Raw genomic sequence first — 15,955 nt, forward strand, 5'->3', positions numbered from 1 at the left:
AAGTTGCTGATGTAAAAAAAAGAAAAAAGAAAAAAAAAGCTGCAGGAGTAAGGATATAAAACCTTGAGACAAGAGGATGCTCCTCTCTCAAACCCGCTGCCATCTCAGTGGTGGAAATGTTGGAGTTGGGGAGGGTCGACTTTGAGGTGACATTGACGCTATGTAGATGAGAGTGAGGATCCTGCGCTCCATGTTACGTCCCTGCTCGCTTCAACTCAGACGGCGGCAGCTCCTTTCCCCGTCTTCTCTCCCCTCCTCTCTTTCAGCACCACTCCTTTAAGGACAGCACCTCGCTCTCAAACGCGCATTTTTGTCCACCATCACCCTCCTCAGGATCGTATATTGGCTCGCTGTCGCTGGATGCAAAGTTTTCGCCTTGGTTTTCACTCAGTTGCAAGCGCAAGGAAGTAACTTTTTTTTTTTTTTTTTTTTGGAAATCAAGATTTTCCCGTCGGCGAAACAGTCTCGCAAAGTAACGGATTTTACTGTAAGTGTTCCGTTTTGCAGTACACGTTTTGCATACATTAGAAAAATGCTCGTGTTTGACAAACTCGTTGGACGCGAGAACCATTGAGGAATTTGTCACATGCAGATGAGCTGAATTTGGCAATGCGCGAATGTGCGACTGCGCTTCCCTTGATGGCGACCATCTCACGGGAGCCATTAGAGTATTTGATCTTTCAGTCTTGCAGCTGCATGTTTCAACTATGTGAAATGCAAATGTGTGATCTGTAGGAAAGAAATGCACACACAGTTCTTTGTTCAGCGAAAGCCACTTTGTCTTGAGGGTCTTTGTCTCTCTTTGAGGCAAAAACGTTTCACTAATTTGGCACATTAATAACACTTTTCATATGACCTGCATGTCTTAAAAACAAAACAAAAAAAGAAGGTTTGCTGTAGCCTAAAAGTATGAATGTAACCGTGTTGCCTCATCGCTCCTGACCATTTCGCACCAGGTGATGGGGCGCACAAAGAGCGCGCTCCGTGATTCATCCGGCCATCGCATTTCCTTTACATTGATTTTGCATTCAAATAAGTATTTTTAAAAAAAAAAATACAGATGAATAAATCCATTTTTGAATTTAAAGCCTTTATAAAAAAAAACCAAAAAAAAAAACAGTCGTGTTCCAAAACAGCCTTTTTAGCGGGTTCCAGTAATAGACATTATTAAAAAAAAAAAAAAAAAAAAAAAAAAGTAAAATAAATGTTTGAACTCTGTCTTGTGGACATTTGATGAAAATGTCTATTGAAACTGCAAACTCCACACTCCAGTGAGTTATTACCCTCTCCAGGTGATTCATTAGACATGATCATGGCGTCTGACTCCTAAATGTGTTTAATTGCTCCTCTCTTGTACCGGAGCAGTGGGAAGTGGGCCATTGAATTTAGAGCATAATGAATCAAGGACAAGAGCAGGCTCTAAATTTCTGTTAACATGGATTCACTCCAGGCAATTAAAAGTGATTCTTATTGCATGAGAAGTCTTTATTTGATCCTGTGGGGTTCACGGATCGTGGGGCATTTTTTTTTCTCTCTTTAGCCCTGAAGAAATGTCATGTAGTTAAAATGGATGCATATGTTTAAGTAGTTTTTTTAAAAAATATATAAATCAGTTATACAAAAATCAGCAACACGATGTCCATCTAAAACAGCAATGTCAAAATATATCTAATCTTAAAAAAATTCTTTCAGAAAACAAGAAACTATTTATTTGAAATGGAAAATAATAATATTTCGAATATTTTTTTCTAAAACGCTAATATTCTAAAAAACGAATTTACTGCATCATCAAATCAAACCTTGATTATTAACACTTGACATTCCACTTTAAAAAATATTTAAAATAAGTAGATTTGAACGTGGAACAAGTAACCATTGCTCATCTAATTTAGATCTTCTGTTTAGTTTTTGGGTTTTTTTTCAGTGAAATTTTAACTCCTCGCATATTTGTGTTTTCAGGGTCTCTGGACTGTTGCTAAGGTGCCTCTGCTTCTACTCCATATCGCTCACAGAAGCCCGATCATTCATCTTTTCTCGGCTAATCTCTGGGAACTGGGAGTACGGGACGGATAAGCTGCTGTCTGCCTGGACCGGTGCTGAAACCCCCTCCTCTCCACTGGTCAGGACTACCCGACACATACCGTGACCATGGCTACCAACGGGACCAAAGCCTCGGACGGACACGTCTTAACGGAGACGGTGAATGACGCGCCCACCACCACGCCAAACGACAAACCCAAAACCTTGGTGGTGAAAGTGCAGAAGACGAAAAAGGATCTACCCGAGAGAGAAACGTGGGGTGGGAAATTTGACTTTCTTCTCTCATGTGTCGGATACGCAATCGGACTCGGGAATGTCTGGAGATTTCCTTACTTATGTGGAAAAAACGGCGGAGGTAATAAGGAATTCTTGGCAATTTTCACTTTATCCATACACCAAAAGGAGTGCAAAGATCCCGACATCAAAACCTGACAGTTTGCTCCCGGAGGTTTTGAATTAAAATAGATCTTAAGTGTATTTCCCCATCATTGCCGTGCGTAATTGCGCACAAGCGAATACCAGTGCGGGGATCTGGGGCGCAGTCTGAAACCAAATACTTCTGCTACCAAATATCTTAATGGATTATGTTAAATATTATTCGTAAATTTACACACCTTACTTCTCACCTTTCATTCAGGGGCCTTCTTGATTCCCTACTTTTTGACCCTCATATTTGCTGGCATGCCCCTGTTCTTTCTGGAGACGGCTCTTGGTCAGTACACTTCTATTGGGGGGCTCGGAGTGTGGAAGCTGGCCCCAATGTTCAAAGGTAAAGAAAAGATACTTTCATGTTATTGTTAGGGCCTGTGTTTTTGTGTGTTAACTGGCTGCTTTATGAAGGCCTAGCTGAAAAACAGACATAGGCAAAGTCAGAATACTGGGTCTCTGTCATTGTGCAACAGTGGGCCAAAACATTCAAACAATTCTTACTCTTTTTTTCTCCTAATTTTTTGTTTTGTTATGTCAAACCATATTACAGCACAATTTAACATCATGCCTCTATTCTCCGGTTATTTCAGGTGTGGGTCTTGCTGCTGCCGTTCTGTCCTTTTGGCTCAATATCTATTACATTGTTATCATTTCCTGGGCTCTTTACTATCTGTACAACTCCTTCACTTCTGTGAGTATTTCATATTTAGAATCCATGCTGTTCCCTAAAAAACTGTGATAATAGGATCTCCCTCTTGAAAACTCAAGTGTCTAGATTCTGCACTGTTTTTTCCCACAGAATGCACAGTTGTTTTTGCTTTGTTTATCTATTTTCTTTACTTAGTGACACTTTAGTCATGTGACAAGTTCTGTTTGCCAGCATCTCTTATATAAGGCTACACAGCCCTTAAGAGAGTATGACATTTATTACTTCCTTTCCCACATAATTAGCGCCTTACACAAGGTATTGATAAATGCATTTGGCGATGAGGCATTCACTCCTCTGAGAAAAGCATGAAATCTCAATGTCCCGAATGAGTATCATGGTCTTGGCTGCTCGACAGCCACAGAGAATGGGACCCAGCAGTGGGAGAGTAGTCCAACTAAAAAGATCTTGTCTCTGTGTGTGTGTTTTTTTCTCTTAAATTTTCAGGAACTGCCATGGCAGACTTGTGGCAATCCCTGGAACACAGATCGCTGCTACACCAACTACAGCATCGCAGACACCAGAAACCTCACTAGCGCTGTGGTGGAGTTCTGGGAGTAAGCTGGGCATCTGAGTCTGTTTATATCACAAGGATACTGCTTTGATTTTATACTGAAAGGCCATCTTTCCTAATGTGCACGATCAAGGGTCAAATCAGGGGTCAGCGTCTAATATGGCCATTTGCAAGGCTCACCACATACTTAAATGGTCATCCACCCCAGGATAACACTAGAAGAGAAAAATGTGCATGAGCAGTAAATCGCCTAAAACAATCTTATGAGAAAAAAAAACTGATGGCTGAAAAAAATAGCATGTAGATATGCATGCAAACAAGCATGGCTTCTCTTGGCTGTGCTGCCTCTAAAAAGCTTTAGGGGTTAAAAAAGAAAGCCACGGAGAGGCTCTTTGTGAATATCCAGACACGTGTGTGCATATTTCTGCATGCACTCATGCGTGGCGCACGTATGAGATCAAGGATGCTGTTGTGTGTTGTAGTAAAGCCACTTTGCTCCTTTCCTGCAGACGTAACATGCACCAGCTGACCGATGGTCTGGAGAAGCCTGGGGAGGTCAGGATCCCGCTGGCTATCACACTAGCCATTGCATGGGTGCTCGTCTATTTCTGTATCTGGAAGGGGGTCAGCTGGACTGGCAAAGTGAGTAGAAGAAGAGGACAAAAACATGAACAATGGAAAATCTGCTGTGACTTGTAGATTTAAGAGTCACTGCTCAAGGTCATAAAGCTGGTACAATGACGCATCACATTACTGTTCAAATATAATCAATTCTGATTACATAATTTCTCATAACCTTTGATTTTCCAACTTAATTTGCTTAACTTCCTATTTAATAAGGTTTAAAGTCATTAAATATTTGAAAATCATATAAAACAACTAATTTAGATGCTGACATGCAGTACACAGTCTATGCCTCTGTAATATTATACAACGCAATTTCCCTTTAATCCAAAGCAACCCTGTGTATCATATCTACATTTTCCACAATGGAAAACAGTTTAAACTTGGCAGCTGTTACAGTGTGGAAGAGTTTTGGATGAATTTGCCACTTTTTTACAGCAAAGTTAGAGCCAGAACCTCTTCTGGTTCGTTTTTTATTCAGTAGACTTTATCATGTATGACATGTAAAGTGTTGAGTTTGATAGCACTGGGTAAAATTAGTTCAGATAAGGAGGGAAATAGTGCAGTGGGAGTGTGCTGAACCTAGTCTTTCTGGGGTCATCTTGCCTCTGGGGAGCGGCTGACTAGGGCACTGTGCTGTGCTGCAAGTATGGTGCCACAGTAACACAGTAAGTTGATGAAATGAACAACCTAGCAGTATTTTTTTTTACTATTTTGTTGCTTGCAGTAAGTGCAATAAAACTCACTAGCTGTTAGTTATGGCTGTTGGTTCTGGCTTAGATGGATAATATGTTTTTTCTAACAATAATTATGTCTCCCACAGGTGGTATACTTCTCAGCCACATACCCTTACTTCATGCTGTTCATCCTGTTTTGCCGTGGCATCAGTCTACCTGGTGCCTTTGATGGAATCCTCTTCTATATCACACCAGACTTTGAAAAACTCAAGCAGTCTGAGGTATGCCCTCTGCTCTCTCTCAGTAGACCCTTAAAGAATACATATAGCTATTTATGAACCACCAATATAAAGGTGATAGCAGAGGACAAGCTGAGCCTCAGGTGAAGTTGCACAGGCAGTTTACAGGATACATTAGTGTTACTGCATAGGTTTCTCTCTGTACCTGTATATAGGTGCACTAGGAGTGTTGTCATTAGTCAGTAAGCTCTTTACAGTGTTCAGTGTTATGAATCCTTAGGCAATGCACAGTATTAATTTTAACACCCACAGATATTGTCAGTAACACTCACTGTTAATTGCAAAGGCAGCAAATAGTACAAAGGATATTTATTAGCACACAGGCACAAAAACATCACTGTTTGTGTAGTTCACAAAAAGTTTCCCTTGAGCGTCGGTAAAAACTGTGAGACAGATTGGAAAGACGAGGTCAGATCAAAAATGGGATATGATGAGATGAGAGAGGATCAGACAGGACCAAGTGGAACAAAACGGCACTCAGGCCTTACAGACTGCTGGAGGTTTATGAGGGGGAAGCGACATTTAGGCATTTATCTTCATCAGTCCGGTCAGTTGTGCCACTTTAAATGAACAAAAGAGGTCATATAAGCAGTGAAATCTTCCATTTTCTTGATGGAAATCTTTACCAATCATCAATTTTCAACAAACTAGATGTTCAGACTTGGTGACTTAAACGTCTTTTATGATGTATTTCAGGTGTGGCTCGATGCAGCCACTCAGATATTCTTCTCCTATGGGTTGGGATTAGGCTCTCTGATTGCTCTCGGCAGCTACAATACCTTCAACAACAACGTGTACAGGTAGGTGATTAAAATATGTTTTCTTTCCGGTTCATTTACTACATGAATTAAATTTCCATTCAGATGAAGTTGTACTGTCCTCGCACGGCTACTCACACATCTTTCAGGAGACTGTGCAGACGTCTCTCTCTGGGATTATTTTTGGCCTTCGTGACAACATAGCGTCTGCTGTAACGTCTATTTTAGGACTATTTGAGCTTCCAGTTGTGTCAGTTGTTTCATTATTTTGGCTTTTTCCAGTGTTCTGCACTCACAGGTACAGACATTTGGTGAGTCTCAGCTACTGTCACCTTGTAGGGTAAACACTGGTCAGCAGCACAAATATGCGTATATGTAGAATTGCTACAACTCTGTTGTTTTAAAAGAACAGACTGGTATAAATGTATTCAGCTGCTGTGCTACCGCAGGATGCAAAATGGCTTTCCACCCTCTCCCATCCCGTCCCCCCCTCCACGCCTCTCGACAATGTGTGACGGGTTGATAAGGAATTGATACAGGCGTGACAATGGCTGCCTTGTGCTTTGTCTCTCCCCTACAGAGATTCCGTCATTGTCTGCTGCATCAACTCCTTCACCAGTATGTTCGCCGGATTTGTCATCTTCTCCATCGTGGGATTCATGGCCAACGTAACAAAGAGACCCATCGCTGATGTGGCAGCCTCAGGTAATTGCAATCAATGTTGAAACTCGATAGCGACAATAGGCACAAGCAAGAGATACTACTACCACAAAAACTGTGCAAAAACCAGCCATTGAAATTATCAAATACGTTCTTCTTTCAGCCGGAAAGAAGGGACGGAAGGCTTTTATTTGCTATTATAAAAGTTCTGGGTTTATTAGGAGGGTAAAATGCTTTGTCATTTTGCAAAACTCTGTCTTTTGCAAATACTCAGTTTTGACATTCAGTGTACTTTTTCCACTAAAGGACATTTTGGAATTAAAGTCTTTGTAGCTCCTTCTTGTTTTTATCCAGTGTTACAGTTCCTGTACTGTCCTAATAGCTGAATAATTATAGTAAAATGGTGGCCAGCACAATTTAAATGTATTTCACTTTTCATTTTTTCCACCTCTTTAGTCATAACCACAGAAGTCATGTTTTATTAATGTCCCACTGTAATTGCAAGGTCTAATATTTAGAATATCTTCTTTTATCAGGACCCGGTTTGGCGTTTTTGGCGTATCCTGAGGCCGTCACCCAGCTGCCAATCTCTCCTCTCTGGGCAATACTCTTTTTCTCCATGCTGCTGATGCTGGGAATTGACAGCCAGGTAAAGCTAATCCAGCAAAATGGCCTGGTTTTTAGACCACTTCTAGATATAATTCCTTTGCTAAACTTTAACTAAATCTGACTGTCACATTTGAACCCAGGATTCTACTGTTCCTGATTGGAAACATTAAGAATGTGTTAAAATATTCCCTATAATGTAATTTGCCTTCTCATTACTTTGTCACCTATGTCCTAAACCATAGCAATGTTTTTATTGTGACAGCAGTGTATTACATAACAGCTTCGACATGACTCTGCAATCTCTCCAGTTCTGTACTGTGGAAGGCTTCATCACTGCGCTGGTGGATGAATTCCCTCAGGTCCTCCGGAAACGCAGAGAGATCTTCATTGCAGTTGTCTGCCTTATTTCTTATATCATTGGACTGTCCAACATCACACAGGTAAATATTCTCAGAGACACAGTTATTTAAGGAACGCTAACAACTAACCTGACAGACTGACAAGGTTTATATCAGCGAAATTCAGGTCAGTCGGAATTTGTTTGGTTCCCCTTTTTGATTTTGAGTTTGTCACAGCGTTATACAGGTTTACACAGACTTCTAATAGTGTTCCCACAAGATAGGAGTGTTTTCACCTCAACGCTGTTAACTCAGCTTGCCAAGTAGCCCTCCTGTGAAAACCATAGGGCCTCTAAATAAAAAGGTCATAGGATCATACTGTACTTCCTTGTCTAACTGGTTCGGGTCATTTAGAATCACGTTGCTTTAGTCGGCAAACATGAAACAACATGAAGTAGGTTTACAGCCACCATTTCATTTAATTTCACTCTAGCCGCTGGGCCAAACAACTACAAGGTTACCACTTGGTTCATCTTCTCATTTGTCCAACACAGCAAGATGCTTTTGCACCTTCTGGCTGGACTGTCATGCAGTATAAAATCAGAAATAATGGCTCCCGTTGATATAGAATTATCCTGGAAACAACCAAAACACTGTCTTGTGCTACCATTCAGTATAAACCTATCCCTGAGAAAAGATAAACTAACTTTATAATATGTTATATCTCAACATCATTTTCATGAAATTTGACGACATATTCATCCATCCATCCATCCATCCATCCATTATCTATACACCGCTTAATCCTCACTAGGGTCGCGGGGGGGGCTGGAGTCTATCCCAGCTGACTCGGGCGAAGGCAGGGGACACCCTAGACAGGTCGCCAGTCTGTCGCAGGGCTACATATATAGACAAACAAGCACTCACACATTCACACCTACGGGCAATTTAGAATAATCAATTAACCTCAGCATATTTTTGGACTGTGGGAGGAAGCCGGAGTACCCGGAGAAAACCCACGCATGCACAGGGAGAACATGCAAACTCCATGCAGAAAGATCCCGGGAAAGCCGGGACGCGAACCAGGGACCTTGACATATTCAAAAGGATAAATTGCAATGTTGTCAGTGAGCTTTTTCAGCGCCATCATTAGGAAACAATTTACTCTCATTACAGGAAATTAAAGAACAATCTGTGCAAAAGATTAGCACCAAGTTCTACTCAACACATTCATGATCAGGACTAGCCAAAAAGTTCAATGCACAAATTTCGCTACACATAGAGCTCAACCACTGCCAACATCATAAGCATATTTTTGTACCTTTATCAACAATTTATAGTTGTATTTTTCTCAGTATTATTTCAGCCAAGACAGTGAATGAGTTTTGCATGTAAGCTGCAATTTCCCAGGGGCTGATACACACATTTAAATAGTCTGTTTTTACCTAATTGTAATTAAAGTAGCAGTCTCTCAGAAAGAAAACATCTGTCACTATAAGAAATCATTAGCATTCTAGAATGATGCCATTTAACAAGTATTTATTAAGTTATTATTTTGTACTAAAATGTGATTTAAAATCTTCCAAATATCCTTCTTCTTCTGTTACTTTTTTATTTATGATGACCAAATATAGGCAAATATAATGAATGTTATCTAAATTGAAATTATTCACTTTTCAAAATGCTACTCTCTGTTGACATTCAGTAATTTCACTGCTAGTTGTCTTATTTTAACGAGAGCAAAGGAGTTCAATCAGAATTTAGAGAACTGATCTTTTTTTTTTATAACACTGCCTTATAAAATTACAGTTCCAGACAAGATTTTTGTCACTTTTTTTTTTCTAAGCATGCATTTAATTTGCAGTCACAACACTGCAAACAAATCAATTGCTGTGTGGAGTCCTAAATGTACAGCAAAAGTAAGACTAAGACTCTAAAAGTATAGCTGATGGTTCACTGTCTGTCTCCTTGGGAGCTAAAAATGACAAAATCACCACAGGCCAGGGTCTTGTTTAACTATGACACTTGAAGACCTTGCATTGTGCCTCTATTCCTGCCACACTGGATTCCCATCATGCTACATTTACAGCTCCATTAGAATCAGGCAATAACCCTAATCGCTGCTCCAGTCACTATTAAGCACAATGAGCCTCACAGAGTAGTGGTGAAGGGAGTGGACGAGCTGCAACAGGTCCTCTGGAGCTGGTCCCCAGAAAGACTTGATGGGTGGAAGAAACTGGAGACTGACAGCATCTCAAATGGATGTTTGATCTACTCTGGTCCTGTGTGCGCCGTGCAGTCACAGTAATGCAGCTTCCACAAGGACGCCACCAATTCTGTCCTCACCAATGAGACATCACTAAGTCACACCAGCCACAGCCGCTGGTGCTCTCGCTCTTGATGTCATTCCACTTGACCAGTTTAGCACTGCCCTGCACATGCATATAATTGCGTCTTCTATTTTTTTCTCCCGTCTTCCTCATCTGTCTTATCCTTTTCTTTCCCCTTGCTTTCTCCTTTGCTCCGTTTCCAGGGTGGACTGTATGTGTTTAAGCTGTTCGACTACTACTCAGCCAGTGGAATGTCTCTGCTCTTCCTGGTCTTCTTTGAGTGCATCTCAATCTCATGGTTCTATGGTGAGACACACTTTATCTCAGTAATATCTTTTAAGATATTTGTTAATCCATCTAAAAACAAACATTTCTATCTTTCCTTGTCAACTTGTCAGAAGCTAAAATCTCAAGCTCTAACATCTAAGAGTCTGATGAGAAACACATCTTAGATTATGAATGATAGACCCGAATCTTCAATCACAATACACAACAACAAAGAAAGTATTCATTTAGCTTGTTCTTTGTTTCCAGGTGTGAACAAATTCTATGAAAACATTGAGGAAATGATTGGCTACAGGCCCTGTCTGTGGTGGAAGGCCTGCTGGGTTGTCTTCACTCCACTCATTGTGGCTGTAAGTGTCGTTTCTAATGTGCTGTAACTAGCGATCAACCAACAGGAAACACAATAATCCATCAAGGGCAATGTGTATGTTTATGAGATCCCAGGTGGAGGCCTGGTATAATCATTATAAGCAAATCTATGCAATGTTTTTCCCGTCATGTCTCCATGAGAGTCTAATTCCATTAACTGATGCTTGATTTAATGCCTTACTGTCATTCAAGCATCATCATTCAATATTTTAAAAAAGTGTGCCTGATGTGGCTGAAGATTATCAAACCGAATTATTTCTTCAAAGTTATACAGGAACTTTTCATTTATCTGTAGAATTTAGAGTACATGCCACTACTTTAGAACATTTTTTTAAGATGTTGTATGGTGCTGTTGTTTTACTTGAATTCAAAATCTCTGCAATTATAATAATTATGCTACTATGCATTCTCTCGTCCCTCTCTTGAACCAGGGAGTCTTCTTGTTTAGTGCAGTGCAGATGGTTCCCCTCACTATGGGCGACTACGTGTTCCCAGCCTGGGGTCAGGGGGTCGGCTGGTTAATGGCCCTCTCCTCCATGACTCTCATCCCTGGCTACATGGGCTACATGTTCCTCACACTCAAAGGCACATACAAAGAGGTAAGATCGTATCATCTTAGACTGTAATGTTTGGCTTATTTTAAGAGGGATTTGTTTTAAAGTAATCACTGCTTGCTTTGCACCACAAGACTGATTTTATGTCTTTATAGAGAAAGTAAAGGGGGCGACAAGATGCTTAAAATTGCATGAAGGAAATGTTATTACACTTTTGCAAACATATGCTGATATATAAATACCAAGAGTGTAATGCAGTGGAGTAGTCACAGATTTCCCATATGCATCACTGATTCCGCCTCTCAGCATTTCACACATCTATTAGCCAGTTTGAATTTTAATCTCTAGTCCGCAGCACAGCAGGGCATGTTGAGAGTTTCAAGTGGATTACTTGGTATGCAAGGTTTTTTTTTTTTTTTTTTTTTGCTCCAGCCAAAGTATTATCACTTACTGTATGGCAGAGCAATCTATCGTAGGATCACAATGGTGGATTCTGAGGGTGCTAATGTTGTGGCAGGATAATGTCATGTAAATGTAAACCACAAGCCCCTGTGGATTTTACAAAAAAGAACCGTTATACTCCATGTAGAAAAGCTTAGGTGAACATTTAAACTCCCTACAAATGAAATCTGGTTCACTAAAATATATTAACTCAGGATCTGTATCATCTTCACTTACATTTTCTTAAAGACTAGTTATGAAAGTAGTACCTGAGATTATAACTTGGAATTCAATTTGTAATTTAGCAGCTAAAAGACAATCCAGACTGGATGTGAAAATGCTGAGCGTAGCCCAATATGATTTCATTCTGTGCATTAAAGCTGCACCGTGGTGCTGCGAGTCAGTGGTTTTGTAATGAGCAAACACACAGGCATGCTGGGCAAAGACATAATAAATTGCCATGAAGAGTAGAACAGTGATAAAGGGATTAGTGAAACTGAATTTTAATTAGTTCTGTTAAACAATTTTTAATGGCTTTTTTTTTTTTTTTTTTTTTTGGCTGTTGCAGCCACCGAGTTCTCCGTGCATGCATTTGTATGTAGCACCATGCATCACTGCATTTTTATTGACCTGATGATCCTAATCAATGACAGATATTACCTTTCCCTGCATACAATTTTGCTTAAGAGCTTTTTGATTTGCAGTCATTCACAGTGTGCCACATAAAAAGCTTACGTCTATGCAGTCCCCAGTGACAGATATAGCTTCATAGCTGTCACTGACAGAGTAAATGGGCCGTAATTGCAGGCAGTGCAACAGAGGCTATCAGAGGCGATGTGCAGGTGTCAGATCTCGCAGTACCATCGGATGGCTGATTGTCTAATTGTAGCAATCAGCCAGCTGATTAGTGCTCTGCACCCAGGCGGACGCTCAGTTTCACAAACACTCCATAAAAACGCCTGCTGCAGAGCCTGGGTCCACCATTATCAATAGTTGAGAACATTTGGAAGTTTTGGGAAGTTTTGAATTACTTTTGTGGACGTAACATGTTTAGTCCACAGAAGCTTTGTTTGTGTCATTAATAGCCTTTATTTTACTGAGGATGCATCAATTCATATTGCGTTGTTTCACACTGGGGAAATTCACGTCTCGTCTGATAGTGTGTTGTAGAAGAATGTTTACAGTCAGAGCCTGAGGCCATGCATTCATCAAGCTCACAGCTGGTGTGTTTTGTTGCAGCTAATGGGTTTCATCATAAACTCTCCAGCTGTTGAGTCCTTACGAATAGTATATGACGGCTTTTTATTGCAATTTCAACACCATGAGCGAGTTCTTGAGCTTTGTGATACCAGCTGTGTTACTGATCCTCTTCTCAGCGTCTGCGGATGATGATCAAGCCTTTGGTGCTGGTGAGGGCTCAGGAAAATGGCCCGGACCAGCAGACAGAAAACCAGAATCAGAACCCTGCCAACGAGGAAGCTTACATCTAAAAAGTTCCGCCTGTCTCTCGTTCTCAACGGCCAGACTCGGCCCTCCACTTACAGAAGAAACGTAATCAAGGTTGGGAACAACCACGAGACTTCTATGTCTGCTTTTATTCACCTACCTCCTGGGGGACACGTGAAACCAACCTGATTACACAGTTATTTTTAGGGGTTTTTCTGTTTGTTTATTTGTATAATACAGAGTTATAAAACTTATGAAGAAAAAAAAACAAATTACCCAGCAAAGTTGTTGTGATATTATGAATTTCATTATGCAAAAAAGTTAGTCTTTTTAGAAAAGGAAATGTGACTTAGGAAATTACTGTATATTGAATATATATAATTTAAAATTGGAGGCCCGCATTGATTCAATAGTATCGTTCTTTGAAGATATTAATTAATCTACTAAACTCCAATCACTGTAAAAAGAAAAATATTGGTAAAATGCATTTTGCTTGTACATGAAATAAATACATTAAAATGAATGCAGCATAGTAGGTGAAAAAAAATGCAAATTGAAAGATTGTAAAGTGAAAATCAAATACTGACCAATTTAAGGCAAAGACAATATGGGATTGTGCAACAGGTAAGGCCAAATTTGCTTGTATGTGTAAATCATAATTTACTATCACTCCCTTGCAGAATCCTGCACTTCACCTGAAATGTTTACCACCCAAGTCTCGGGCTACATTTGAAAAGCACAAGTACAGTCTGGAATTTTGAAGCGTCCAACTTCTTTTTTGGCATGATTGAAACCTGTGACAACAGCAAAAATAACTTATATAGGCTACATAGCAAGAGACTGTTATAATTGTTTCTTTGTTTTCTAAAGAACAATAACTTTGTATGTTGTCTGAATCTTTTTTGTAGAATCATTTTTAGGGCATTTTCTATATGTGAGAGTGAGAAGGACCAAAATCATGCTCTAGTTTGAAAGATCGGTGCAGATATTTGACCTGCTGTCTAAATCTGGATTAAATCAAGCATCCCCTTTCAACTCAGTACAGAGCAATAGGGAAGTAAAAACGGCATCAACCTACAAGCACAATTTGAATCTGTAAACTACCACCGATAATAATAAAGGTGTAGCCATTACAGAAATCCCACATTTGCACTGTGCATGCTCAATTTCTGCTTGAGAAGTGATTATTTGGAAAATGTAGAGTTTTTTTTTTTTTCTTCGTTTGACCACCAGTTAAGTGGAAAAACAGTGGAAGAAAGCCAATCCTAATTCAGATTCATATTTTAAGCTGTGAGAGCGAATAAGTTGCAGTGGCTGATGTGCTCGCATTGGAGGCTAGAGGATGGATTTCTATGATTGCTACCACTTTTCTGGCTGGAATCATTTACTTGTATATCTATTTAGTAACCCGCTCCTCAGGAACAAAGGTGGAAGTGACCAAATTCTCTCAGATGCTACCACGATACACTGAACTGATGAATGCTGTATAAAAAAAAAAAGAAAAGAAATGCAACTACTGTTATATATCTGCCATTTTTCCCATTAAGTCAAAATGATACCTTAAGCAACAACAAAACGTGAAGTCACAAACCAGAATGAAGACTTAGTACATGAGCTTGGGCACACTCGAAAGCTGATCCAAATTTGTTGCCTCTTTTCTGTGTGCCATCTGCTCTGCTAGCATTATTTCTTTGTGTGTAACAACTGCTATGGCCTTCTCTCAGTAATTTTAGTAGAAGCCATAGTGTGTTTCTATTCTGCAGATTTCCAATATGACACTTGGAGAAACTTTGGCTCAGTCAGAGAAAAAAGCTGACAAAAGCACTGTTAAAACAACAGGACATAGCCAGATGCTACAAGGCCAACACCACTAAACTACTCCTTTTCATAGGGTAAATAAAAACCTATTATTACATATCAAGTTTGCTTGGCAATATGAAAAAAAAGACATATATGTAGACGCTGACATTGTGACAGACCACAGATATCACTGTATTACCACGAAGAAGGATCAAGAGAATATGCTTCTGTGGCAGCTACATGCGACAGGAATCAGGTTGAATCAGTCCCGCTTTTTTTTTTTATTTATGTTTTTTTTTCTTCAAAGATATGTGAATTAAAATGTGCAATGACAAAGAGGTTCCGTGAATTTTGTATAAAGTTACCATACTGCAGTTTTCTCTCTTGAATGATGTTGTAAACTGGACTGTGTAATACATGTATCTGTGAATGTCCGTACAACCTGAGTTCTTTTCTTTCGTTTTGTCTAAATGTTGAACAAAAAAAAGTGATATTATTTGCTGTTTTCTGCAATAATACTATCTCAGAAACTAAAGCACATATCTCTCTCAACTGTAAAAATTATGATGACAATAACAGAATAGAGTAATAATAAAGATAATGATAATAATAATAATAATAATAATAATAATGTAATAGAAATGTCTAGTCAGAGAATATTGTTTTGTATATTTCTAGCTGTTTCATGGGCCTAATGTAAAATATTATATGTAAAAAATATAATAAATGTCTTTAGATGGTGTTATATGAAAAAGCATGATTGCAATATATGTTATCTGCAAAATAAATAAAGACCTATAGATTATAATGTCGGCATTGAGAATTTGTGTCATTTCAGTAACAAAAAATGATATTTAAGAAGCAAGTGATGAAAATGAATAAAAGGTTAATTGTAGCAGCATTTCTATTTATCAAATGCATTAAAAGGTATGGAAATACTCTCCAGATTTGCCTCCATGTTGTTGACTGAGATGGTATTGCATGGAGCTGACAAGCTCAGTACTATGCTAACGCTCTGTTTATTACATAAGTGGAAATGAATATGCAATCAACCAACCACAGGAGACGTTCACCGT

The 15,955-nt window shown here is 39.4% G+C and overlaps 1 protein-coding gene and 1 long non-coding RNA gene across 3 annotated transcripts in view; one reads left to right on the top strand and one right to left on the bottom strand.

Annotated features, from left to right (window-relative positions):
• Nucleotides 1-15,955, bottom strand: part of LOC118469716 (uncharacterized) — a 112,981-nt gene that overhangs the window by 45,603 nt on the left and 51,423 nt on the right. The gene's annotated exons all lie outside the window — the stretch shown is intronic.
• slc6a1b (solute carrier family 6 member 1b) lies at nucleotides 63-15,687 on the top strand. 2 transcript variants are annotated; one of them, XM_055010497.1, is made up of 15 exons: nucleotides 63-487; nucleotides 2,013-2,395; nucleotides 2,678-2,809; nucleotides 3,060-3,160; nucleotides 3,623-3,732; nucleotides 4,199-4,331; nucleotides 5,137-5,271; nucleotides 5,986-6,089; nucleotides 6,628-6,752; nucleotides 7,244-7,356; nucleotides 7,625-7,756; nucleotides 10,188-10,290; nucleotides 10,519-10,619; nucleotides 11,070-11,237; nucleotides 13,010-15,687. In XM_055010497.1, exons 2-15 carry the CDS (start codon nucleotides 2,149-2,151, stop codon nucleotides 13,121-13,123), a joined length of 1,818 nt encoding a protein of 605 aa, XP_054866472.1. In that variant the 5' UTR covers nucleotides 63-487; nucleotides 2,013-2,148; the 3' UTR covers nucleotides 13,124-15,687. The 2 variants fall into 2 exon arrangements, with proteins under 2 accessions (XP_054866472.1, XP_023117468.1); XM_023261700.3 differs by having other exon boundaries at nucleotides 64-487; nucleotides 1,960-2,395.

The sequence above is a fragment of the Amphiprion ocellaris genome, chromosome 5 (genome assembly GCF_022539595.1).
Source record: "Amphiprion ocellaris isolate individual 3 ecotype Okinawa chromosome 5, ASM2253959v1, whole genome shotgun sequence".
Taxonomy (NCBI): Eukaryota; Metazoa; Chordata; class Actinopteri; family Pomacentridae; genus Amphiprion; species Amphiprion ocellaris.

Bases quoted from the DNA above. Each gene is read 5' to 3' on its own strand.
- slc6a1b (XM_055010497.1), top strand. From the start codon at position 2,149: ATGGCTACCAACGGGACCAAAGCCTCGGACGGACACGTCTTAACGGAG. The intron at 6,753-7,243 runs GTAATTGCAATC...TTCTTTTATCAG, and splicing joins CGCTGATGTGGCAGCCTCAG to GACCCGGTTTGGCGTTTTTG. The intron at 7,757-10,187 runs GTAAATATTCTC...CTCCGTTTCCAG, and splicing joins GACTGTCCAACATCACACAG to GGTGGACTGTATGTGTTTAA.